Genomic DNA, 27,981 nt, shown 5'->3' on the forward strand with positions numbered 1-27,981 from the left:
TTTTGAGGGCACTAAACTAAAACTCCTAAACTAGGAGTTTTAGTTTAGAGCAGGGGTTCTCAAACTTTTTGGTCTCACGGAACCCCAGGAAGCCCCGAAAACTGCCACGGAACCCTTCATATTTGCCGACTGAGATGCAACAGATGCACAATTGTAGGCAATTTTGCTCGTGTTGCTTCCCATATATCCCCACCATATCAATCGCGATGTCAGTACAAAGTGAGATGAAGGAGCTTTGCATGGTGCTTCCGCGCAGCCTGCGGCGGGGAGGGGGGGAGGGAGGGAGAGGGGAGGGGGAAGGGGGGTTACAATTTGGGGGTTCACGGAACCCATGAGACCAGCTCGTGGAACCCCTGTGTTCCCCGGAACCCAGTTTGTGAACCCCTGCTTTAGAGTATGCAGATATCTGATCCACAAGGTTTTGGAGCACATAAATTTACATCTTAAATAATTTGCGATCGCCACGCCAGCCACAGGCCAGCACGGAACGCGTGACCAGTCCCTTGCCACCCCTAGTTTCAGGAGAAAAATACCAAAATCTTGAGCGTTTCTGCTGAGCATCTGTTGTCTAAAGCCTGAAATATTTCAAAACACAGTCTGTTTTCTGCTGAGCTGCAAATAATCAATCAGTTTTTGTACATTGTCCAAGTAGAACGTTACTATAAAAAGGCAACCATATAGAAACAAAATATGTAGTGCATCAATACAACATAAAAAAAATATCTAGGAAAGGCATAAACCAGTTTTATCCAAAAGAAGCAAGCACCGAAACATGAATTGCACGTGCATCCCAGGGTGGCTTAGCAACTACCTTGCATTCAAGGTAATTGCTAAGTTACTGGCGGATCTAAACCTGGCATAGTCTGTTATGTGCTTAGACGCTATTGTTTTTTTGCCCTTTTACTTCAATGATCGTTGTTGGTACAGGTATGTCTGAACTCTTATATATGCCTCTTCATAAAACGTCTCGATGGGTGTGTTCCAATACCACACGTCTGCTTGATAAACGGTTGGTGGTGGTTGGATCTGCCTCTTTCGTATACCTCACTACAGGCTTTTCCTTCTGCAAAAAATATTACTGACCAATTAAAGACGCGTATCAAGTTCTTTTTCAGGCACTCTTCGAGTTCGGCCATAATGACATCCATTTGGAGACACCGAAGCAATGTCACAGTTTTCCCTGGCCTAACATTCCTCCTCTTCGTTGTCAAGCTCTTCAAGCTGTTGTCAAAGCAATGCTTGTATAGATTGTTCGCCAAGGTGAGCTGGTGGTGTAGCCTAGAAGAGTGTGCAGGTTCTCCAACCTAATCGGTTTTGAACGACTAGCTTGTTTTTCGTCTAGTCGTACACTACTCTTGAGCCGCACCTTACAAGCAGCCACCAGAGCTCCGAGCTGAATGGCGCTGCCCATTCACTTAACCAGTCTGAAGACTGCCAGAAGAAAAAATGAAAAACTCTCCGACTTCTGTGCACCCTTTCCTCCCCCAAACGCGTCCGGCTTAGCTGTGTTGCCTGGTGCGGCGGTGGCTCCATTCATCAAGCGGAATTTCTACAATCTTCAGCTAACCTGAACCAAGACGCCCCTCATTGTCCGGTGGGTTCAGCGGTTTCTGCGCGCTGCCAGCCGAATGCAATCGGTTCTTTTACAAACAGCTTTTAGCTTTTCGACAATGCCCATTAGAAAGCCTTCATTCTGATCGTGGGCGTTAGGCGAACCTTGTCCAAAAGGGTAGTAGCACAAGTTTTTACTCGAAAAGAAAATGGACAAAAAAGGTCTCAGGATGCAGTTTGTGCTCATGATTCAAGAATGTCAATTGGCCTTTTGTTTAGGGGCTACTATAGTGGTGTGCACATCTGTGCGCAGTTCTGTTTACCATTTATTCATCGCTTGGTCCCGCTTTATCCCGCAGCTCCAATACTCCACAGTTTCAGAGTCCCTTCCCCTTCTTTGTCACACAGGCCTCGTATTCCCGGAACTTCCCTGGCTGCCAAGGCGAACTAACTGCTAGGTCTGCCTGTGCTAAATGTTCATAGCCAGTGCCTATTCTGTGAACTATTGTGCATGAAAAGCGGGCATCCCGGACGGAGCGAAAACAAACGGGGGGGGGGGGGGGGGGGGGGGGGGGGAGGCCAGGTGCCTCCCTCCGCCGTAGTTAACACTTATGTTACAGGGCACGAACCTATACTCCGTTTCACGATAACTTGGCGAAGTGTGGAGGCCAAGGCCCCGCGACCCAATAAGAGCGTAGGAGAGGCACGCGACCTGTCACAGGAGCATTTGTCACCATGCCAAATGCGAGGCGCGATGCTCGGAGGAACCAGCTGTAGTCTGCTAGCCAAGAGTAGTCTGCTGCGAAACCAACTTGGGATGAACGTCTACCGCAGCAACATATCCGTCTGCTAGAATAGTGAGCACTTCGGGAACAGCTCATGAGATATGCTCAATTTAGCCGCGAGTCTGAGACTGGTGCCTATGCCAGGGCACAGTGCAATGTTTTGAGCTGAAATGGCAGATTACACAGCTGCAATCGCCAACAGCCATGGCGCTACAAGGCGAAAAGAATCGAGCGGGTACGATGGTGGCATCACTTTTTTGGTTTAAATATAATCGGAATGCTTAAATTCGTCATTATTTCATACCTGCCAACTCTTCCGAATTTTTCGTAAAATATACGAATTGAGACTAATTTTACGATTTTACGAATCTTGCTTCAAATCTTACGAAAAATATATATATATATATATTTTTTGTTTTTGTAACTCCGTTGTTGGCGGTATCTTGCACCGCCACAAGAGGGTGATAGGTACCGTCCACACCAGCGTCGTGGTTTCTACTATCCGTCTATCCGGTGGCCACGGATCGAAAACCTATTCAAAGCTCAAAGCCTTTGTTCGTTTGTTCGGCGGTGCACAGGTGCGCGTTGGTTCGGCGTGTTCAGACGAGAGGGATGACGTAATCAGAAGGCCTCGTTGTTTCGGCCATTTTGAGGCGAGAAGTACGGCGTCTGTGTTTGTTGCACGTGTAACTGTAGCATTCTCCTGGTCACTGTGGCTCCGCGGCGCAATGCCAAACTCGAAACCTCAAAAAGTCCTACACGTCGAAATTTCCGTGCTTCGTGCCGCCCAAAAAGCGAGAGAAGTTTGGTTTGTGTAGCACAGGCACGTGTGATGTAAGCGTTTCGCACGCTGGCCAGGCTGACATTAAGCTGCACATCGCTTCGCGTAACCCCCCCGCCCCCGCCCCCGCCCCCGCCGCAGCCGCGCGACTTTTACGAATTTGAAAGTCCACAGGTTGGCAGGTATGTTATTTATTCTTTATCCTTCATATCCTCTCGTTGTAAATGGAATCGCGCGAGTTCAATTGCCGTTAAAAAAAAATAAGCCTAGAACTCCTTTTTTTCACGGAGGGCTCCGTTGCTCTGGCCGTAACGAGGCCCTGGTGGCCTCGACCATGGAGTGTCCTTGCATGCCTTGCTCCGGCGCCCTTGTTGGGCCGCAGGGGCTACAGCCTCCACAGTTCACCAAGTTATCATGAAACTGAGTATACTCCGGGTTGCAAATAATGTATTAAAAGAGATTTTTTACAAAATGACCCATCATTGCCCAAGTCAATTCGGTGTCGAGACCATTTCATCATCTCCAAAAGGTGAGTTCAGCAGCATGTTACCTTGGCAACCATGAGAAGCATGTGCCAAATGCGCGATATCTACAGTCAAACCCACTTATAACGATCCCACATATAACGACCTATCGGTTATAACGACCAACTTTCAGGAAATATATGAATTCAAGGCCCTACCCATTAAAACTGGTCCAGATAAAAACAACCGTTTTTCAAAGCATCCGAACACAAACTCCGCTTTCAAATGCAAAAAAAAAAGACTCGAAAAAAAAAAAAAAAAGAAAAAGCAAAGATTAAAAGAGCTACATCCAGGGCGCAGCGGTCCGCGAGACGCTCAAGGTCATTTCCACGGCATCGCGGCAGGGGAGAAAACAAAACTACAAAAGCAAAAACGCCCTCCCGGGTCGCATGGTCTGCTAAAGTTGCAAATATTCCTTAGACTTGCGTACATATTGGCGAGTCACTCGAATACTAGCGTCTCGTTAATATACAACATGTTTTCTAACTGGCACACGATTGAAGTTGGTCTCTCCTAGCTTTGGCAGTAGTTAGTCATGGCACGGCGGAAGGCATGGAGCGCGTGCTCGAGACCATTCATTCGAGACACGCCCTGGCATTCACCTTGTCAACGACAATGGAGTATTTTTGGAAACGCTCACCAGGCACGCACTGATGAAAGCTTAGTACTGTGCAGGCGTAATAATTGAACTTTGGAACATGGCACTTGATTTGAACGCTGGAACCACGTTTATTCCAGACTGCATAGACTACTTCTCGTAGATCTCCAATGAACACACTCCGGGTATTGACACTAGAGCCACGCACGGCTCCCCGCAAACACATCGAAAGTCTTTCCACCCAGCACGGCAATCATGCTCACAAACTCGAGTAAAAAGTCAAATCCCACCCACCCAAATGAGCTTTGGTCAAACTAGCGCACCATCCACACACACCAAACAAAGTCGAACACACGGTATCATTCGCACGAGTCACCTCGGCACACGGGGGCACGAAATTGGTTTTAAAAGCGGTCAAGGAGCCGCAGAGGAAGAGTTACGGGATGCCAAGAACGCCTCGAGAAAGAGGCTCCTTGAGTCACGTGTCAGAAACCTCGCCGTAAACTCTGCATCTCGCTCCAGTCGGAGCTCGATGCCGTGGCCGCACGAGCCCAGGTCAGTCCGCTCGAGGCCGCGTCCCGCCCCGCAGTCGTCCGTCAATCGCACATCAACCACGCTCTGCCTCGCGTCCCAGACGCGCCGCACGGCAAACGGACGAGACGGGTAGAACACGCTGTCTTCCACCGTCACCACGTACGGAGGCACCACCACCACGAAGTTGACCGCGCCCTTCCGGCCGTCGCGGAGCAGCACTCTTTCACCGAACCGGGCGTCTCCGCCGGCGCGCTCAGTCGCGCAGCGCTCCATCTCCCCCGGGGCGTACTTCTGCTCCGCCTGGAGTCCGAGCGTTGATGCAAACTTCCGCATCAGCTCGGTCGTTTCGACGGCGGACGGTGGGAGCAGCACCCAGCTCTCCACTCCGGTCTCGGATCCGACCTTGAGCTCGAGGTAGGAGTGGCGGGGTCCGACGAGGAGCGCCACCATGCTCGAAGGCGCGACGGTCGCCGCGACGTCGAGCGTCGGAACCGCGTCTCGTTCCAAGTTCGCGGTGGGGTGGAGCAGGCTGAGGCCGGCCCGGTTCTTGAGTGCGCACGTGACCATCTGACTGCCGTCACGCGACAGCTGCAGGCACCACGAAGTCCACTCTGGTACGTCACCCCTCCCGAGGGTCTGGAGGTGTTCGCGGAAAGGGAGGTTGCGTAGCGTCACGGAGGACAGCCAGTCGGGGAGTGCGAGCTCGGGGGAGCCCTCCGTCTGGCCGCACTCCGGTTCCGGGTTAGTTGCCTCCCGTAGATTTCCTTCTTGGCTGCCGAACGCCAGGGACTGTGGCATGTCGAGCGTGATGTGCTGCAACGAAACAGGTCGGAATAATTACTCGGACGGCATATAATTGGTCAGTTTACAAAAAGCACTTTAGAAGTTTGGGTTACGGGCCAGCTCTGCGCGAGGGCCAGCTCTGTGGAGCTCGCGGGGTTTAGAAAAAATGCCAGAGTGCCGGCCACACAACGTTACAAATGGCCCGGAGGCTCGGCAGGAAACCTAGAGCATAGATTTCGCGGCCTCATCGGGGAAATTGCGGTTTAAATCTCGGTGCAACAAACGGAGCCCGAAATATCCTTCTACCGGTACGGCACCCGAATGTGTTTCCGACCAGTGCGTTAGCGTCCTAAGCCACGCATGCGTCAAAAGTGACTCCGCAGTGACAACAAATGTCGCAGCAACCTACGGCCCAACGGGCATGTGCAGCATCCACCCTCGCCATTGTGCCACCAACAGGCGGCACGGTTGCGACGGGAAACGTGATGCAAGCGTGAAGTTATTGAAACGAAATTAAGGGACCACGAATCGGGATGCAGTAAATGCGCTAGTTCGAGACTGATTTCAGGCAGCGTAATGGACGCCACGGCTCTCCCACCTCATGCGGCTTGTCGTGCTGGAGGCGGTTGAGCAGCCTGAGCCAGTCGCTGCCGCCGATGGTCCGCAGTGCCGCCACCTGCTGCCGGAACTCGTGCAGCTGGCCTTCCTGCCCCGCCCTCCCGACCGTCCCCTCCTCCGGGCAGGTCAGCTTCGCGCCACCTGCGACAGAGCGGGATCCAATGGCTCAGCATCAAACGCTGCAACACCTCGCTCGCTGCCTAAACATTTCTTCCAGTAAAGGAGTCCGGTGGTCAGATAAAGAAGAGATTGGCCGTCTAGCAGCTTACCAACACCAGAAACTCACTGTTGCGGGGTTAGCTTGCTGGAACAAAGCTGCCATTCGTGCAGCTTCATGCAGCTTACCACACACCAGTGCGGGGCGCAGCTTGAAGAGGAGTGCTACGTTGGCGATTGGCCGGGAAACGTGCAATCGCTGACCGTGCAGGAGTCCCGGCCAATCGCCGCCTGTTCAAGCTGAGCCTGCTGCGTCACCCACGGCCTGCATGGGTGACGTAGAAAATATGGCGCTAGAACAGTTATCTAGGAGGTGTTGTTCACAGGCAAATATTTTGAGAAAGACACAAGTTTGTTTGGACAGATATTAAGTTCTTAAGGAAATGCTTAAGGAATTACGAAGAACACTGCACCGTGGCTACCGTCAAAGCACATTGTAAACTACACTGCCACAATATCCGATACATGCCAAGATTAGCAATGTCTATTCAAAAAGTCTAAATGCATAAAATTATGCTATAATAATATACTTTATAAATTCTCAAATATTTTTCAATCTCAGTGTGAAATGGCCAACTTATAGATCATCAACTGCATTCTTTTAAAAATTGACTTCACTTTAGGTGCGACCTAATTGACCCGCGAGACCTTTTTGTATTTGATTTAGGAGTAATTGATCCTCCCAAAAAACAGAATTTACACACGCCCGCCTTTAATAGAGCCCACCAAAACGTAAGCGTAGTTGTTGCAGTTTGCTCATTAACCCCAAAGCTACTGTGCCTGTCATGATGGAACTATCCGGCATCGTACGGCACGGAAAAGGGCAACTTAGAGTACCTACAGGTCATGTACCTGAGTTTGGAACAGCGACCACTGGATCTCCCTTGGGTGCAGCCGAGCAGAGAGAGAGAGAGAAAGAGACGGGATGCATCGACGGAAGTAAGCAACACGCTCCACACTACGGCTCCCAGAACGCGTCTCCGACCCATGCGCCTGGCGTCCCATTCCGCGCACCGAAAACGGTTTCCAAGTGGCGACCAATGACGTCGCAAAAGCCGGAGTGTCCTGCCGTTGAACACCGCGATCCTGGCGGTTGGCCAAACAGTAGAATCTCGTTAGTTCCAACACGGGGGGGGGGGCAAAGATTTGTTTGAATAAAGCAAAGTTTGAATTATTGAGAGTTTCCTACCATAGAGATGCATAGGATGGGACCTGCATGTTAGTTTGAATTATCCACAAGTTTAAATAAAGAGAGTCTGAATTAACGAGAGTCGCCTGTACGAGTTCTGGAAAAAAAAGCCGCTGTCGTCGTGGCGTCCCCGACTCCTGGATGCCAAAGCTTCCGTGGACTTCCACACTGGACAGCAACCTGCAGCAGAACAGGCATCCGCCACATCCTGCGTAGCTGCTGTGACAACGCCAGGACTGCGACCAGTGATGGCCTGATACTTCTAAGTCGTTGGGCGGAAATTGAGGGATCGCTCTTTCGGACGCGATAAACGCACCGGTCGGAGACGTGTTCCAGGCACCTTAGCCACGCTACTTGACAACACGCAGACACAAGCAGCCTCAGAAACAGACGCCACGCCACCAAGTAAAACGCCATGCAGAGCGCAAGTTTGTCCGCTTCTTGTACAGGGGTTGCGACGACATCAAGATGCCGAGCTGTTATTGGCCGATGGAAAACAATAGTGGGTAGACCTCGAGGCAGTTAGCATTGGGGTCTACGCACTATCCCTTCAAACAAAGCCAGTCGGAACTCTGCGTCGTCCTGACGTCGCCGCGACTCCTGTGCAAGAAGCAGACGACTTGCTCTCCGATAGTTACGGACAAGGTGAGGACGACAGGGAGCAGCTTCAGTTGCCCCACCTCCGGCGATTGCTTCCCACCTTTGACGCCGTTTCGGCGTCCCTTGCACCTTTCGCTCACACGCGCAAGGAAGGCACGGAGCACATGCTGGAGGTCGGACGTTTGAAAGACACACCCTGCTGTTCTTGTTCTGTCAGTGACAATGGCTGACCGAGCTCGGATGCTTGGATGGCTACGACACAGTGGGGCGCATCGGAGATACTTCGAAAGATTCGCGAAACTCTGCGTTGCGATGCGCGACGCAGCACTGCACTGCCTAGGTGTTGCTATGTGACGGATTTGTTTACAAGCTAAAATATCAATGTTAAAAAAAAAAAAAAAAAAAATTTACACGTTTTTTTTTGTTGCAAAAATGAACTATGCATGGCCGAACGCCCGTTCCCCGCCGAAAGGTAGCACCAGAGGTCAGAATCAGGTGCCATAGTTTCAGCACAAACCAATATTTTATTCAAAAGTTACGATTTTCTGAAATTTTCAACGCGAAAACGGTGCCCTTTTTTGCCTGATTTTTGGTTTCTGGCGCCATAGAGCACCAGGCTTTCGAGAGCTCCATCAACCACCATTTTCCCATTGACATTTTTAAACAATAATTTATAACTTTTGAAAAAAATATTGGTTTGCGCTGAAACTTCGGCACCTGGTTCAGATCTCTAGTGCTACCTTCAGGCAGAGAATAAGCATTCAACAATGAGTAGTTTACTTTTGCAACGAAAAAAACAAACAAAAAAAACTTGTAAATATCTTTTGGCAATATTCTGCATATATGCGGTTCCCTTAACTGATGGTCGAAGTTAAAAAAGCAATTCGACTATACCTGTTTTCACCTCAAGAAGCATAGGAAAAAAAGTCCGGCTTCTCGCGGATGATTACTAATTTTCACCTTTAGTTGGAGATTTAAGATATATTTATTAGCACTTTAAAGTGGATACACGTTATCTTATCAAGGAGTACACGTTTCAAACGCCAAAAGCATCGCCTGTGCCTCCGACAACCAAATCTGGCGAGAACTATTTCGCGCGGCGTATGAACAATGCGCAAAACTTCCTGTTTTCTTGAGGTGAAAACGGGTATAGATAAATCAGTGCCTTTGACAGAAAAGTTAGCTACCCTCTGACCACTTTCCGGAAAATTACGGCACCGTAAATTGGAGCCAAGTGTGTTGATGGGCTCGTGAGCAACGGAAAACGAAATATGAATGGATGGAAACGGACATGTAATACCTCCTTTAGGTTGCGGCTAGAGGAGGTGTGGGCACCCGTCTATTTTCCGAAGAGTTGTTCTTTTGTGCTCATTACGGCATTGTTTCTAGGCAAACGAATTTACGTTCGAATCGCCCTCGAGCTCTGTCCGAGTTTGAAGCAAAGTATAAAATGGCATCTATGTTTCCCGTTTCGGAGCCCGAAAAAATCTTTTAATTTTTCACCGTCGTCCCAGAAGGGCAACAGTTGGCAATGCCCCAAGTACCATTTACGCAGACGTTACGCAAACCTACGCAAATAAACGGAAAGAACATTTTAAAATCTGTTATAGTCACTGCAGCAGCTTCGAAAACGTAGGGTACGGCTTCCTATGTTGACGCCTCTTGCTTCGTGATTTGTCCTCTTTCTTGCTAATCGGCTAGCTACTGCTGCAATTACATTGGCTGAGAAGCGACCAATACAGCTCGCTTGCAATAGTTCAAACTACGATATCTCATACTTCCGGTTAATTCAAACAAATTTCAAAACTTTGGTTGTCCTGCCTAATTCGAAATGCGTTTTCGTGTAATTCACACGTTTTGTTCTTGCAGCCCCGTTGAGAGCGCTTCTTTCTGAGCACCGGTGCACTGCAAGGAAGCAACATATGCAGAGCTTCCTTCCAGGGGTATTGCTTCTCCGCAGCGCACCGGTGCTCGGTGACAAGCGCACTCAACGAGGTTTAAGTGGGCACATGAGCTACGAAAATGGGTACCATGCGGAAATTTCCATAGCAACTTCCGCGGAGGGCTGTGACATGGCGGCAAGGCATAGGTCCAAATCGCAGCGTCTGCGTAAGTTGCTATGAAAACTGCTGCGTACTGCCCGTTTTCATCGCTCATGAGTCCCCACTTAATAGTCCCAATTAGACAACTTCTTCACCGGAGGAACTAACTTAATTTTTGTTTTGAGTTGTCGTGTGCTGTCTAAACACTCCACGATAAATGAAATTTTTGAGGAATAAATAAACTTATGTCGTACATTTCACAAATGCTTCATGTGTGGCCTACCTGCTTATGATCAGTATGCCTATGTAGAGGAAATCATCAAATATCTGCTTTGTATGTGTAGCCATTCAAGATGAATGTCTATACATAGATGAACACTGGAGCTGTCACTCGTGTGGCAGCTCCAGTCTTCATCTGTGTAGCCAATCAAAAAGTTGAAGGACCAGCTGGAGTTCTGACAAGTTTTGCACAATATCCCCCAACGATTTCACGTAAAGGTAGCAAATCGTAATTTTATCTTGCATCATATTTAGATGAATTTCTGATAATCCAAGCAAAATTTGTGGTTCCTAAAGTTTCAACTAATGAAAGTCTACTGCAAAACGCTTCGGATTTGCCACATACTGCGTTTAAGCCATCTGTGACTAGAGGGTTCTTGCACAAGACCACAATGATACACCACTTCCGGTTAGGAAATCTCGCCAAAACCCGCCGGAATCCATGTTGGAGGCATTCGTCGCCGCTATGCTATGTTTAGTGTGCTTTGGGGCAGTGTTCGCGCTGTAGTTTGTCCGCTCGCTCGAGGTTTAAAACGGTTAATTGGGCCGTAATGAATTCCTCCTACCATAAAAATCTGCGACAAAATGGAGCTACGGCCAGCAGCATTGGACTTTTTAATTCCGGACATCCTTAGGAACCAGGACAAGGCGACGCTCTAGCAATCAGCTCGCCGGCATCACGAATGGCTCCGACGAATACGCTGGCACAATCTCAATAGAAAAGTTTCGTACCAACTATGGGCTTGCGGACTGCACTTCGTGACGGGTGACGAACCTTTTTGCGATTGACTAGGACAAGTAAAGTGGACAAAATTACTTACGCGGCAGCTCCAATCTTCGTCTGTGTAGCCAGTCAAAAATGTTGGAGGATGGGTTACAGTGCTGACGAGTTTTGCACCACATCCCCAAGGATTTCACGCATACGTGTCTCCAGGTACGACCTCAGGGTGCCGCCATCTTGCTGAGTTGGGGTGTGCTTGGGTGCGTCGTAGTCGTATTATGGACGCGCCCAAGCGCACCCCACTGAGCAAGATGGCACTGCCTTGAGGCTGTACTTGCAAGCGTGTAAAGGTAGTGGCCCTAATTTTCCTGTCAGTCACCGCAAAAGATTGGCAGACGACAAATTCTTTTGGCGTCTGACGGCACTCTTGAGAGGCTTTCCAGTGCTGAGCGACGGCACTCCACGCAGGCATTCAAGTGCCGTTTGAGGATGTTAAACGCAAATGACGCTTATTCTGACCTGTGTTCCATCAGCTGTTCCCATAAATTTGTTTTATCATTGAATATGTGCAAGGAAAATGCCAGGGGAGCAAGCGGCTCTATAGCTTTACGGCACTACTGCGCCTCCAACACGGCACTGATGGCAGACGAAAGTGTTGGTTTTGATTTCGAGGCTAACCGGAAGCAATGTCGTGTACAAGAAGCCCATATGTTTAAAATAATCCATGCAATTCATCAAGGACGAGTGTAAGACCCGCTTCAGATGACCCGAGGCGCTATACTTTGTTCCACCTCAAGTCTAGACGCACCAGACGCTATTAACTGATGGAACCATTCAAACAGCATCGAAAATGCAACAACGCGGCGTTCATTGTGTTTCCGTAAGTGTTCCATCATCGCTGAACCAATCGTGTAGATAAAAAGCCCAGCAACTTGAGTTTTTGACGCCGTTTGATCCGTCCCATTAGCTAACAGCGTCAGCTGCGTGCGGACTTAAAGGCCGACAAGCAGCCAGAAAAGAGGAAACGCTCCCTCAATTCCTACTTTCCATTCAAAAAAGAGGGAGACCCTCCTCCTCTGTGTAAGGAGTAGCTCAAGCACCCACTCCTGTGGGAAGAGCAGGAGAGAAGAGTGCAAGAAGGAATGGAAAGAAGAAAACTGGGTTTTTTGTCTGGCAGAAGACTATTCTGTAGGTTGGCGTTTGAGGTGAAACAAAGTATAGGAAAGAGTTGCCCCATCTGAAGCCGGCCTGACGAGGGTCGTTCTTTCGCTCACCCAGGGGGCGTTGCTGGCGATCCTGGGTATCCTTCCCTCCTTGGCGACCCGCAGGGCCCTGAGCACTGCCAGCGTGTCCAGCTCCTTCTGCGTCGCCTTCTGGTGGTCCAACACCACCTGAAAGTTCACACATACCCCCATTTTTAGGTTAAGCAAACTATATGTACAGTCAAATATATAAAAGTGCCACAAGCCACAGGGACAAAGAAGAGTGGAAACAACAGAAGGCGCCTTGTGTTGATTTCACTATTCATTGTCCCCGTGGTTTTTGGCGCTTTTATGAACCAACTGGCCCAACTTTCGACTGCAATATGTACAGTCTCATAACTTCGAAATGCTAGACTTAGTTCAGCTCTTTAAAGAAATGCACCCAAACTCTTAAAATAGGCTAAACATTCACCTCATCAAAGAGTTATATCGGCTTTTTTCTTCAAGGGCCCGGATTCGCCTCGAAAGTGGCTGAACACGGCAACAAACATACCGCGCATCCGCCCATTCCACATTAAGCGCCAATTACCAAATTTGTACCATCTGAGAAAATATGCACAGTACATTTATATGTAAAACTGATGACCGGACAAGCGCCCATCCCCCATTTTTTTGTGATTATCTCCAGAGTTTGAAAGGGCGCTTGCACAGTATTTTATGGTAGCTTAACTAGCAACTCAAATGCTAGGCGAAAATATTTTTTTGAAAATCTATGACATGTTTAATTATGGTCCCCAGTGTTCTTTTGCAGACTGAGTTTCTACTGACAACAAGGAAAAAGTGATGCCAGCAGCAGGCAGGGGACCACTCTTTGGGCTGTAGAATTTGTTCCCAGCTGATTACAAGAAGTCTGATGGCATAAAATTATTGCTTCGAAAGCTCGTTCAAGCCCTTGCGCAGCAACACTAAACAAATGCACGGCATAGTGCTTCCTAAACGGCCTGCTTGCCCTGCACAGCACTGAAAAGCGTGGGAATATTTTAATGTTGGTTTTCGTACCACCTTTAGTTGCCGATTTCAAAACGACTATTCTGAATTTAGAAACACTAAAGAACATGCCAGAAAGGTTAAATGCCAGGTACACAAAAAATGCTAGTTTGGGTAACCAAAAAAAAAAAAAAATCCAGAGTACTTATTTAATGCATTATCGTGGCAAAGCCACTCGTAACACAAAAAGCATTGTGTGCCGCTTTGCGGTGGTGCTGCACAGAGGAACCTCGAGTGCATTTATTGCCTCGACGGCGCAAACATCGTCGTGCGTCGCCTAAAGAAAGCCCTGCCAAAGCTGGGGATCGGGCGGAAGTGGAACACGAAGTTTGCACCTACACCCCAGCCTATCCTGAATCTCCTTGTTTCCCCCCAGGCACCTACTCAATTTTTTTTCCCCTTGCTTCCTGCACTCTCCTAGGATGTGTGTGAGTGCGCCCGCCCCACCCCTCTTAGATGGCAAGGCTGTAGTGCTGGGTTTTCTATGCCACTTACTAGAAGCCAGAGCTGAGCACAGATTGACCACGAGTGCTGCTTCAGCCTTCCGCGTCAACTCGGCTCCTGTCAAGAGGCACTTCGTGCCCACGAAATGATTACCGCCAGTGTTGCTTGGTGGGCTTTTGCAAAGGGTTCATTCACTCGAAATAACAAACCACCGAGCATCGTCCCCCTCCCTCCCCCATATTACGGTACCCGGCACTTGTCCGTGCAACAAAAGCAGTCCCAAGGTGGTAACGAGTTGCTTTACAGGAAATGGCATGTCATGCTGTCAGATGTCGCGACCTTGGCGGTTGATCATAATAATGCTGGCAAAAAAGATGAGTTCTTGCAAGGGTCGCTTCCGTTACGGCATCCTCTCTTGCTCCTGGTTTCCATCAAATGTCCGGCAGCGGAGCGACCCACAGCTGAACAAGCATCCGTCACATCCCCCTTTGCTAATACGCCGCCACTAGGATTGCGGCACGGAAACAGCACGACACTTCCACGATGTCATCGGGCGGAAATCGAGAAACACTTTTGAGGACAAAGCAAGCGCGCCGGTGGGGGACGCGCGCAGGACGCTGCGCACCTCGGTGACCCTGGGGCCGAAGGCGAGCAGGGCGTGTGGCCGGTAGTCCGCCACCTGCGTGACAGGGTTATGGCTCAGGTCGAGGGCCTCCAGGCAGGGCAGGGAGCCCAGGTGGCCCAGCTCGGAGACCAGGGACACTCGGTTGTGGGACAGGTCCAACTCCACCAGGGAGTAGAGCCGGGACAGGCCTGCACGGATGCACAAGTGCGTGCTCACGCATTCGCTCGACCTCGCTCCACAGCACGGTGCAAGATACTCTGTAAGCAAGGACATGCAGCATAAAAAACGCTGCGACGCGATTGACCCGATAAAGTCCGATTAATGCGCACCCGAGTAGCTTATACCAACAACAGTTGTGCTGTCATCAGAGAGTGCAACTCAATAAAAAAGAAAAAAGCATCTTGTTGCCATGGCAGCCGCGCGCTTTTTATTTGGCACGTCTCCTCCGACATCGAAAGATGCTGGATTGGATACCGGAAGAAAGACAGGGAAGGCAAGAGCTAAGGTGAGACGAGGTAAAACAACTTAAGACGTCCTGTGCAGAAAAAGAGACAAGAGTAGCACAGACGTACCGGCCAGTGATTCCACTCGATTGCCAGCGAGGTGGAGGCAGCGAATGTTTCCGAGTTTTGTGTGCAGAGCTCCCAACTGCTCGATCCGGTTGTGAGACAAGTCCAGATCCGAGAGGCACGGAAGCGACTCCAGGTTCTCCAGCTCCGCGATTCCGTTGTGGCTCAGGTCGAGCGTCTTCACACAGGGAAGCAGACGCTGCGTGTGACAACACTTTTTAATGCGAAAGCATTAACTGATCCATGGAGCGAGCCGACGTCATCAGCTTCGAAGCCGTGCCAAACGGCACCTAAACTTCTTTCTCCAAGTGAAGCCGCAATCTCCCAGCTTTGAAACCACACGAATAGCCTAGCCAAACGGCACCTAGCTTCCTTGATCCCAAAAGAGTGGAGTGAAGCCGATGGATTTCGGCTTCAGTCCCATTTCCTGGCGCGCACCATAGTTTCAAGGAACGGGGCTCCCATTGGCCGCTGCGAGTCAATTACAATGACCGCCACCCCATGGTACTGCGTGTACGCACCGCTAGCGCGCTGGTAACTTGAAGCATTCAAGGTCAGAGAGGCGAAAAAAGCTGGGAGAGCGCGTGCTTGCCCGATGCAAATACGCCGCAGACGAAACAAGGGAGCAAAAGGCAGGCTTTCGCGTTCACAACTCATAAGAAATGCTTAGGCGTAGCTTGAGCCTTTTCTCATGAGAGCCAAGCGGAGGGCAATGCAAAAGCGATGCCATGAGCTACGAAAGGTTAGCTTCATCAAGTGTGGCATTTTCTCACACAGAGATATCAAAAAGTAAGGTAAAAAAGCAAACAATGACCTAAAAACTTCGGAAAATTGAAGTTCAACAAGGCAGAAAGCTGGGCAAGTTGGTTGATCATCTTACAAGGTAAAACAGGGCAAAAAAAACAAAAAAAAACAAGGAAGGCAAAGACACAGCACAATTACGAAAATTGCCAAATGTTCATGCTAGAAAGAGACAACTCCTACTAGAAAGAGACAACTCTTACCTTAGCGCATTAAAGTGCATTCATAATGTACGCTGCACCACATTGTTAGTGCAAAGGTTTTTGCGTTTTTCTCACAGAGTCAAAAGGCTATCATAAAAACTACTAATAGTGCAGTGTGAAGTGCTCCTTTAGTGCACTAACTTAAGCGGCAAAATGTGGTGCCTGCCAACACCTTTTGAAAGTAAGATGCAAGAAAGCACCAATATTACGTTCACACTAGCAGTGTTGCGCAGTGTATGAAACTGACACTCTTGGTGCAAACACGACAACACAGCTTATCTTACATTTGCTTCGAAGGTGCATTGGTAGGCACCATAATTCACTGCTCACTTTAATGCCACAGTTGAGGACTTTCTACACCAATATCTATGGCGACAGCCTTCATTTTTAGGAGAGAAAAAACAAAAATTACAAGCATCAACCCTGGATAGCATAGTCGGCAAAGCACTTGGCTCACAATTCAAGGTGGAGAGCTCAAATCCTGATCGTTCGTTTGTACCCAGTGCTGTGTTCTGTAGAGCACATCAATGATGACGTCATCGTAAATGCAGCACTGCGACCAGATTCATAAAAGAGGGGCATCAGCTTTTTCAACTAAAAAATTGGGAGAACTCCATATTCCAGTGACGATGTTCGCTCGTTTGTGTGCCACCACAACTAACATGTCGCAGCGGCTTGCCGATTTCCCGACAACGAAGTTCTCGAGACAACAAACTTTCTCGCAATTCTCGTCGATTTCGCAGGATTCAACTGCAGTGAGAAAAGCAAAAAAGTAAGAGGATAGCATATATTGTTAATCGGAGACAAACGGACGACAAGAAAGGGACAAATCCGCAAGTCTCAAGTTTTGACTTCTCGAATTTCAGACGTGTGCTTCTCCCTTTCTTGTTGTTCGCCTCCAGTTTAAAATTTGTGTTACTTTAACCAGCTCGCTTGTTCATTAACTTTGTCTTCAATCAACAGGATAGATGACTAAGAACGGCGACAGGTTGGACAATGCGCACAAGCAAGTGAAACGGAAACGTAGTAGAACGACGCTGGCAATGGCGAGAGCAACAACGCAAAGAAATGCTGGTTTTTCCGCTCACCACGACGGGGTCGATCCTCTCGATGGCGTTGTGGCCGAAGTGCGCCTGCTCCAGGCGTGCCCACAGGGGGCCCTGCGGGGTCTTTCCCGAGGCGTCCCAAACGAGGCGCTCCCCCCCGAGCAACAGTGAGCCCAGGTCGGGCAGGCCCCCCTCCACCCTTAGCACCCGCAGCGTCGCACGCACCCCGTCCAGTCCCACCAGGCGACCCCGCACCTCGCAGTTGGTAATCTGCGGGGAGAAGGGACAGTTTTGCCACCCACATCCCAGGTAGCGAGTGGCCAAAATTTGGTTTTTGTTTAGGCGTTTTAGGCCCTTAAAAAGCCCAAAGAAGCCAAGGCAGGGCCAAATTGGACTCTCTTTGGCCAGAGTCCGGGTATCTTGACCCTAACAGGCCCGTTTTGAAATTTTGAAATGATGCGTAGATTATGCGCGGTCGCCATTAGTTGGTCATGCACCGTGAGCTCGCATTGGACACGGAGCTTCCGTCAGCATTCGGGCCGGGCTCGGATAAAAACGCATTCTACACAAGTGCTCGCGAACGCGAACTTGGAAGCAATCATGGGCTTCACGCTGGAAGCGATAACACCTACTAATGACGGCCGAGCATAATCTATGCATCATTTCACAATTTCAATAAAAATCTATTTGCCAAACAAGTGCCATACTTAGGCTTCACTCCTGGTCAGTTTGGCTGTCATCTGGCATCTCTGGGCTTAAGTCGCCACACAAGTGCCAAACTTAAGCTTCACTGCTGGCTCTTCGGTTCATGCGTGGCATCTTTGGCTCGAGTCTGGCACTTGGGCAGTTATGTAGAGAGCCAGAGAAGAGCCATAGAAACACTAAAGAAAAGTACACTGGCACTAACCAACGTTTTGGAGCAGAACCATATTATGCCCGAGAGGCACCTAGGATCGCCAATCGCTCGTGCCAAGTTATACGTTTCTTTGGATTGCTCCCTGGATGCTGTGACATAGTGACATGGCATCCGAAGGCTGCTTCACACACTTGTGTCCTACGACAACGAACCGCACTGGCGCCATTTATGCGGTGGACCAGGGACATCGTTTCACTAGAGCGAAGAATTTGTGAGATGAGAGATGATCGTGTATAACATTATGAAGAGTTTTTCGAGTAACTAGTGAGAGAATGATGTGCGAAAAAAGAAAATATACAGAAATCTTAAGTGTGTCACAGTGGCCCAATAGATGGTGCCACTACGTTCCCTCGTAAAAGATTAAAAGAGGTCGTCTCTAGTCGCAAGTGTGTGAAGGAGCCTTTATGCCTGGGGGGGGCATAGAATATATTATAACAGGTTAACACGGAGTATTATGACGTGAGGGCATGGCACACAGTGAAACAACGCTTGAACAAACTTTGGGGGACCTTGAGAAAATGTTTGTTCATGTGAACGTTTCCTCGTTCACTCGCTGGGGAATTTTACGAGAGTTTGTTGTTCATCCAAATAGTTTGTTTGAGCGGTGTTTCGCTATATTATGATGCGGAAAGATAGCGCATTATGATATGGAGGTGTGACATAATATAATCTTGAGGCATGGCATATCCATACCTGCCAAGTGCAGAGAAACCAAATCCTTGAGAATTTCTAAGCCGGGGGGGGGGGGGGGGGGGGAGTTGCATTTTTAAAAAATAAATATTGATATCAAATTTCAATGAAGGCAACGTCATTACATTTATATTGCCCTGCTCATGCTAGCGAGATACAGCTGGGCCTCGTTATCATTGCAGCCGCTTGTTGCAACGGCAGAGACTCCTTGTTTTAGTAATTTGAGTTCTCCGGGAGATTTTTCTGTCAATCGTACAACCGTACAAATTGGTTAAAATTCGGGAGTCTCCCGAATAATACGGGAGACTTGGCAGGTATGCATATTATAATGCGGAAACTCAGCATATCTCGATGTGGCACGAGGAAAATCCAATCGAGGGATTTTCCTTGTCAGTAAATACAACTGGATTCTAGAATTGGCATCCCAGGTTTTTATCGAGAACTTTAACTAAACCTCGTATGAAAAAAGTACAAGTACAAAAAGTACCTCCCCAATTCCACTACAGAAATTATGAAAAAAAAAAAAAAATCCACACCAAAGTACAATTGCAGGATGATCGGTTGAGAGAGCTGAAGTATCACCATTCAAAAATAACCATTACAACCGAGCATTGTGTCAGCTAGCAGTTAGTTGTCGCAGAAACCGTACTACTCGAAAGACAAAGCCTATATAAAACCAAGAAGGCATTTGATCACCGTCGTTTGTTTTTCCCTCAAATTGGTCATTACCTCTGTGTCGGAACAATGTGCAGGAAGTCATCTTGAGAATGAACGTCGAAATAATTAATTCCGACCCTTTAACACAACCATCGACGGGAATAGTGGCACAATATTTGGCAGACACCGACCTGCAGGGACTCGAGTGCCTTGAAGGGGCTCAGGTCATAGACGAGGACGTTTGTGCAGATGTTGCTTGAGCCGACGTGAGCCATGCCACCCGTTACTTCCAGGTTCCGCAGCTGGGAGACAAAGTCCAGCACGTGGGCCAGGTCCCGCCTCTTGTCTCCGGACACTGCACGACACGGGCAACGATGCGGGAAAGTCGTCACTAAAAAATCTATTATACTCCGACGTAACGCGTGCATGGCATGGCGATGCACGTTGGCAAAAACCAGACCTTGTACAGTCTGGCCTCTCGACATAACCAACACAACCGGTGGCGTTTGGCACGCTGCAACCCCACCGGCATGGAGATAAAGAACATGTTCTATCTCCACGCTGGCTGTGTCAGGCCGCCAGACCAGGATGCATTTTGCGCTTGCACTCCAAAGAGGAGCTATACTTCGTTTCAGCTTCGGTCCAGACGCAGCCAAAGCTACAAGCGCGAGCTCCGGGCTGTCAGCATCCCTGCCAAGCACGCGCGCTCGTGCAGTGCAAGCACTGTTCTGGGCCACATGCTCGCGCTTGTAGCATCGGCTGCGTCTGGACCGAAGCTGAAACGAAGTATAAGACCACCAAAGTTATTGTGCGAGCAAAGCTTCATGAAGCTAACAGTTGGAGCACAGTGCTGAACAAGCTTTACTAAAAGAGTGTCAAATTTGAAGACTGCCATGGTTTTGTCGATGTAGCACGTTCAACGTCAACAATAGCTTGACGACAAACTAAAAACGGCAGACTGTAAAAGAGCCTTGATGCATAGCCAAACCGGCCGGTCACGAGGAGATTATAAAGTTATTGGATCTTGGGAAGGCAGTGCCATTGCCTCCCATGTCTAAAAGGACACAGACATACAGACAACCAGAACCTTACATGACAACGAAAAGTTTGTAAAGCGATTGACTAAAAGGTGTACGTTGTCGTGCAATTGCCACTTCAACCTTTACAAAACTGCAATGACGGAGACCAACGCAATGCTGTCTGTTTACCGACCCACTTTTAGGAAAGTTATTTTTGCAACAATGGTGCCATATGAAAACAAAAAAATGCAAGACTACTGTCCTAAACTCCGAGTTTACTAAATATAGCATGTTTTATTACTGAGAGAAATAGGGATGACCTCTAGCCACATTAAAGAAAACTTAACACTTCGAGGGGGTTCATTTTCAACCAGCCAAACCTAGATTGTAGTAGCAAGCAATCAAAGCGTTTCTCGCCAATCTCAACTTCTTTGACACGGTATTAACAAAAAACTTCTCAACCTGGCTTACCACCACTTATCTTTTCAAATGATAGCATACTTCAAGCCTTTTTAGGGACACGAAAATGTTTTTTTAACATTGCCAAGCACCGACACTGCATATATGGCGGGAGTGCGAAGCCGTAAACTTGTTTCATAAGCTCGGAGACCAAAAACAAAATAAATGTTTGGAACTTAAATTACATTGTTAAAGATCAATAAAGAATGACAGGTGTGACGATAACATAATCGATTGCAGCTCTAACAAAATGACTGTATCAAAGAATGTTTTTATCGAACAACCTGACACTGCCACTTTCAATCAGCCCATCTTGAATGGAGACCAGTGTCATAGCCAGGAATCTTTCTTTAGAGCAAAAGGAGGCTATGGAACTGGGTGTAAAGAGTTCGGGGGAAGTGGTGTAATCACCTAATCACTTGAAAGGGGGGGGGGGAGGGCTGATCCCAAAACCATATCCCCCTCCACCCCTCTGCCTATGCTACTGGGAGAGGCCAAGGAAAAACTGCACAATCCCAAGATTCAAAACGGCAAACTTATGAAGACTGTTGCCACTTTTTAAACATCCAGCGATTATAGAGACGACGCTCTTGGAAAATGTCCGGCAACGGAACACTCACGGCAGGTGGGTTCGGCCAGCTTGAGCCGCTCCGTAATGGAGTGCAGGACCAGCGGCGTCGTCGAGAACGTGGAGTCCTTGCTGAGGATTTCCTCTCCCTCCCGGAAGAGCCGTTCTGCCAGGTCGTCCACAATCGTCCGCACCTCCTGTGTGACATCGCGTCAAGCGTCAAATGATATATCTCCCTGATGTAGCCACAGTCCGTTCACCCTCGAAGACTGGTTCACACTTGCATCAGAGTGCGACCGACCGCATTGCAACCGCTTAATTGCGACTGCTTAGGATAAGGGAACACAATGGCACACTGGTGCCACCTACCAGTTAGCCCGGGAATGTTTTCTCATCTGCGTACAACTACGGACTTGAAGTTCTGAGGTATTGGTGAGATCGAATTTACGCATCATCCGACAAAAATGGTTCGCTATCCCATTGTTGGAATTATTTCGAGATCGAAAATGTTTCATGGTTACTAGTGATGGATTGAATCTGCCGAACTTCAGATTCGGCAAAGTTCGGCAAAGATTCGGCAAAAATTCGTCAAATGTCCGCGCACGCGTGAGAACGCGACAAGGCCATGGATTGCAAATGGACGCTGTGCGGTCGTATAGTTACCGTTGTACATTGTAGAGCAACCAGCGGTTACGGCGAGGTATGGGAGTAGACACCATGGTAACTGCATTAGTCAGCCTTTGCGAGTGTGGTTCTCTTCAATATTTTCTGCCTCAACAACAGAAGATCGACTAGTAATTTACGCAGTCTACTGCGCAAGTGACAGATGATGCGGTACATTCTGGATGATGGAATTCTCATTTGACCTTTTTTAGTGATGCAACGAGGTAGTTGAAACATTGACTCACAATTACTTTAAAGCACTCCTTGAAATTATAACAATCCTGTTTTCGGCTCACAAGAAGTTCGTGCCAAAACAAAATGCTGCTTTTTAATTTGTGTTATTTCGCGGTTTTCATGTATCTACATAAAACTAAACGCAGAACTATTGTGCTCGACGTTGCACATCCGACATTCTTAACTTCCCATCTTCCTAAACGTCCGTGTGTGTCCTAACACCAGAAACCGGCATTTTAAAGGTTAAAAAAGAGACGTTGCGAATATGGGACGCACACTTTCATGCAAAGCTGACGTCAAGCGACTCAAATCGAAAAACATGCATACTGACAATATTGTTATCTTTTCTGGTGAAAGCTCAGTAACCGTGGCATTCACTTTCGCGCACGAAAGGTAACTCCCAGAGAAAGTAAAGACGTAGTGTTATTGCCTTCGTATTTACACCACAAACACTTGCAGGCTTCCGCATGCAGATAAGGCCTTTAAACCGAAACACTCGTAGCATGATTCGTGACTGCGTTTGCTGCTACCCAACGTTGCTGCTACCCAACGTTGCTGCTACCCAACGTTGCTGCTACCCAACGTTGCTGCTACCCAACGTTGCTGCTACCCAACGTTGCTGCTACCCAACGTTGCTGCTACCCAACGTTGCTGCTACCCAACGTTGCTGCTACCCAACGTTGCTACTACCCAACGTTGCTACTACCCAACGTTGCTACTACCCAACGTTGCTACTACCCAACGTTGCTACTACCCAACGTTGCTACTACCCAACGTTGCTACTACCCAACGTTGCTACTACCCAACGTTGCTACTACCCAACGTTGCTACTACCCAACATTGCTACTACCCAACGTTGCTACTACCCAACGTTGCTACTACCCAACGTTGCTACTACCCAACGTTGCTACTACCCAACGTTGCTACTACCCAACGTTGCTACTACCCAACGTTGCTACTACCCAACCTCGTTGTCACGCCACTTCTGCAAGAAGTCACTAAAATTGCCAATAAACACACAAAAACAGCACCAATAGAATTATCTTGTAGAATATCACATTATTTAGTAATAACTGTGCCAATATTCATTACATGTTGCATTTAAGTTAAAAAAATACAACATAAAACCTTTTTTCGCCAAAAAAAACTAAATATCACCGTCAGTTTGGCAACAATGTATTCTTGCCAAATCTTTAGAAAAGTTTGGCTTTGCCGATAATTCGGCGCCGAACTTTCGATTCGGCAAAAGTTCGGCCCATCACTAATGGTTACCCGACAGATGACGCCAGTGTTCTATTGTCGTAGGTGGCCACAAGTGGTTGAAAGCAGTCGAACGCACTCAAAACGCAAATACGTGAACCAGCCATCAAAGGGCAACTCTACTAAAAATTCCGAAAATATCAGGTAAATGAGCCATTTCACATTAAAAAGCACTACATCATTTGCTTCGCAAAAAATGGAATACACATTGTTAAATCTCACTTTAAACATGAGCAAAATTAAATCGAGACCGAAACTTCGGCTTCGACTAGCAGCATTGGCCTTGGGCCGCCAAAAACATGGCTATCGCGTGGTACGAGATGTCACATGATCCTCTACACAATGACAAGCGGGCTTGGGCGGGCATGACCATGGCGCAAGTGTTGTCTGCACCGCTCTCTTCACCATGTTTTGGTGTCTACGACAATCAATGACCTCTGCACAACTGTGGCCTCAGTCTGCGCACATAGTCTAAATGAAACACCGAGAGACAATCGCAAATGGTGAGACGACAATGTCAGTTGTGATGCGGGAACCGGCGGTAATGGTGGGAGGGCCGGACGGCTCCTAAGAAGTGATGCCGTGCAGCTCAATGTTGGCTATGCTAATGACTACGCTTTGACTGCACTGTTGGTTGCGCCCCGATTCGCCAGCTAGAGTTGGCTGATTTCGGCAACTTGGCGCATTGCAAGTTTGCCGGACTGTTAAAAAAAAAAACATTTAGACAGAACTAGGTCGTAATATTTTATGTGTGATCTTCCTAGGTGATACTGCATTGTTTTTCAAAAACAAAAATGAAGTGGAGTTTTCAAGGTTTTGAAGACAAAAGTTCTAGGGTTTTCAAAGACCAGGCCCCGTAAAAATACAAGAAAAAAGATGTAGTGTTGCACCTGGTAGTTTTATAACAGCACAACTTCCTTAACGGACTGCAAATATTTTTTATTACCAACTCATGGCATGAAGTGTTGAGGTTTTATGCCTGTTGGTCAACTGACCGTTCGATTACGCATGCCGTCCAGTGACCCATGAAGCTATCAGCCGTCATCTTCTCATTGCCACAGTGTTTCACACAACTGATATGGCTTTTTTAATCGCAGACTGTCCAAACATTGTCAGTTGCACTTCGTAGGCATCACAACCTCAAGTATGTTCACGGCACCTTGCACCATGTGAAGCATATACGAATTGAGCCAAGCAAGTGCAGCTGACAAGCAGGCTGAGGAAGTGTAATGAATGTGGACCAATGAGGAAAATCAAAGCAAGATGATGGTAGAAGCCAAACCGAAACTACTATACTTATGCGGCAACGCGCTCAAAGAAACTTTTGGCATATGTTTTAATTGCGATACTACAAAGTAATACTTGTTTACCTGAAACTGAAGTTTAATGTTTTAGTATGAATAAAAAGAACATGTTGTAATCATGCTTCATTACTGTAGAAGGGCAATGGCGGTGACTACGATCACAAAAGCTCGAGGGTTTTCAAGCAGCCGTTGTCCTGTCATGTCAGTTTCCTCTTCATCGTCCGTGTTCACTGAGGCTGTTTTTAATTAAGTTTATCTGTTACCAACTGGCCCAATTTACAACCCTACTTCAGTTTTGAAACACCATTGAACATTCTGAGGTTTTCAAGGACTCTAAAATTGGGTCTCCAATTTCAGGGACAAGTGAAAACCCTGGAATTTAATTATGTAATGCCTAACACCAGAAGATATCTTTTAAGGCGAAAGCACATGTCTCATCGTTCAGCTGACCTTCAAAGTCTGAGTGAGAACACTTCGGCGACACGAAAAAGTATGATAACACGTCAGCGACACTAAAGGTACCAAAATGAAAGGTACCAATGAAACGGCACCAAAAGTGTGTCGTCAGAGAGCGTGCTGTCTTCGAAGGTTCGCTATCACAGAGAGCACAGCCGACGCCACGATCGGAGTGAGCCAATGAAACAGCACCAAAAGTGAGACTTCCGAGAGCGTGCTGTCTTCGGAGATTCGCCATCACGTTTACATTGGCGCTTGGACTTTCGCCTTTAAGTCATCTTAGGAATAGCATAAGAGACCCCGTGTTTTTCGTATGTATGCTATGCATATTTCTCTAATGAAGCTCAGAAGATATCTTTATGTACGCTATGCATACTTCTCGAATGGAGCTTGGCACAGGCCACGCTGGTAGGATGGAGACGGATGCGACTCACATATTTGGGGAAATCCAAAAAGTGTGCTAGGGACAAGGGGAGTCCCGCAGAGAACTGGTGTACCAGGGTCTGCAGGTAGTGTTCCAGCTCAGCCTGGCGCTGCTGCACAAATGCCTCAGACTGGTTTCCAAACAGCTTCTTGGGCGGCAGCAGTGCCTTGTCTACGTGGTAGCTTGCAGTCAGCTGCAAGCCAGCGAGCACACAGACATTTTGCATGCACCTGAACGCGGTTTACAAACAAGCCCGCATTAGCCCACACCAGGTGTGGGCACTGCACATGCGCGGAAGCCAGATTCACGTGAGACAAAGCGTCTGTACGTAAGCAATGACAATTCAGCAGCACCACTGCAGTGGCGTGACATCACAAAGCTTACTATTAAAAAAATATACTGCCTAACCCCCTCCAAAAATAAAAATGAGAAAAAAAATAATGCTCCACTTCGTTACATGTCCACTCATTCCTAAATCAACTGCTTTATTAGAGCAAGTCATGAGTATCACATTAAAGTAGTTGAAAGACAAAATAAAATATGTCTGTTTAGTTGCCCAAAAAAATAATTGCTATTGTTAATAATAGCAATCGACATCTTGTAAACCCTGAGACGGGGAACAATAAAAAAACGAATTAACCCAACAAAATCTTGCCAGCTCGCCTGCACTCTCACTGCTTACAATATCAATTATTGTTAATCAGGCAATTTCTAAAGCAGGGTACCTGCTTTAAAAATTGCCTGATTCCACATGGTTTCAAGTGAGTGGGCTATCTTTGGAATTTTTTCGATAGTAAAATTGTCAATCAGGCAATTAATTTCTAAAGCAGGGTACCTGCTTTAGAAATTGCCCGATTCCACACGGTTTCAAGTGGGTGGGCTACATTTGGCATTTTTTTTCGAGTAAAATTTGATGGATAACAGACAGACCACCTTTCGGGTATTAAAATATACCCGAAAGATGGTTATTCTGTTTTCCATCAAATACCCTAAGCTAATACTTGGTCCCCGCTGGGTAACAAGCAAAGAACGCACATTTACCTGGTATAACTATGCCCGCTATAAACGATATTAAAGAGTGTCCAGCGTCCGCGTACGTTGACAAACCCCTCAACCTCGAGCTGTTACGCTTAAAAAACAAGCGTTATACCTTATCGTGCAGGTCCTTGAAGTCGCTATAGCGGTGCTTTGCGGTCCAACGGTACGGCGCCACGCTGACTTGGATGATGTATACCTGCAACAATTGACGAAGTGCACTCTTAATTCGCTGTTCATCTACTGTCACGCGGCAATGACTAGGAAATTGCGACGTTCAATTCGGGCGGTAACCAAAACAGGTGTTCGCTGTCCCACTTATCAGCTACCCCCGCAAGCGCAGTTTCGTTTTGGAGAGCGCTACAGCGTTTCTAGGACAACAAAATACCACAACCTAGAAATCAAACCGAAGACAGGTATGTAAAGAGAGTCACACTATTTCGTTACATGTGTGAAAAACATTCGCGTGAGCCGTTCCTCAAATTCGCGAAAAGCAAGAGCAGAGACTCCCGCCGTTGGGATTGTACCACTGACCGTGAATCCTTCGCCGTGTTCGGTGCCGATGATTTTGACGGCTTCGGACGCCTTCATCCAGGACTGGACAGGCCGATAAAGTGCCATTGTGTTCGAATAAAAGCGGCTACGATGATAAGAGAGCGATATTTACGACCATCGCCGACGAAAACTCGTCGGAAACACGGCGAAAAAAAAAATATCAAACGCTTTAAAAACACAAAACAAGACGCCCCCGACGCTAGCGCCGTGTAGAGAGTTTTTCACGAGCTAGCAGATGACCCAGCTGTTTTCGTGTTTGTTCCTAAAGGTTAAAAATATAATTTTTTTAAAGAATAGATTTTTATTTGCCGACATAATGAGTAGAAAATACACCTTATTTTGCGCTCTCCACAAATTTCCCCAAAAGTTCGATTTTTATGTTTGCTTTCAGTTTCGGATTCAGCCATCTGATCGTGAGGGTTGACTGTAAACTCGTTGGTTGCCTATTTGCCTTCCCTGCGTTTTCTTCTCTGAAATCTCATATGAGTGGGGCAATGAAAATTGAAAGCTACTATCGCGAGAACAAAACAACCCCTCATTGAAAATAGTGAAGGCGCTGAATAAACTCGTGGACTCCCGTTTC

At 47.7% G+C, this 27,981-nt stretch overlaps 1 protein-coding gene across 1 annotated transcript; it reads right to left on the bottom strand.

Moving 5' to 3' along the window:
• Nucleotides 1-4,350: 4,350 nt before the first annotated feature.
• Nucleotides 4,351-27,588, bottom strand: LOC8029638 (nischarin). The gene is made up of 12 exons (XM_029993148.4): nucleotides 27,378-27,588; nucleotides 26,959-27,042; nucleotides 25,819-26,001; nucleotides 21,520-21,664; nucleotides 19,613-19,776; nucleotides 17,201-17,428; nucleotides 15,112-15,307; nucleotides 14,540-14,727; nucleotides 12,496-12,612; nucleotides 7,243-7,273; nucleotides 6,155-6,315; nucleotides 4,351-5,586 (listed from the first exon to the last, which is right to left on the bottom strand). The coding sequence occupies exons 1-12, from the start codon at nucleotides 27,462-27,464 to the stop codon at nucleotides 4,654-4,656; spliced, it is 2,517 nt and encodes an 838-aa protein (XP_029849008.2). The 5' UTR covers nucleotides 27,465-27,588; the 3' UTR covers nucleotides 4,351-4,653.
• Nucleotides 27,589-27,981: the final 393 nt, after the last annotated feature.

This window comes from Ixodes scapularis, unplaced genomic scaffold, assembly GCF_016920785.2.
Source record: "Ixodes scapularis isolate PalLabHiFi unplaced genomic scaffold, ASM1692078v2 PGA_scaffold8__174_contigs__length_109621045, whole genome shotgun sequence".
NCBI classification, from domain to species: Eukaryota; Metazoa; Arthropoda; class Arachnida; order Ixodida; family Ixodidae; genus Ixodes; species Ixodes scapularis.

Coding starts and splice junctions, on each gene's coding strand:
- LOC8029638 (XM_029993148.4), bottom strand. CDS start 27,464: ATGGCACTTTATCGGCCTGTCCAGTCCTGGATGAAGGCGTCCGAAGCC. Junction 27,043..27,377: donor AACACGGCGAAGGATTCACG/GTCAGTGGTACA, acceptor CAATTGTTGCAG/GTATACATCATCCAAGTCAG. Junction 6,316..7,242: donor GGTCGCTGTTCCAAACTCAG/GTACATGACCTG, acceptor GCTCTGTCGCAG/GTGGCGCGAAGCTGACCTGC.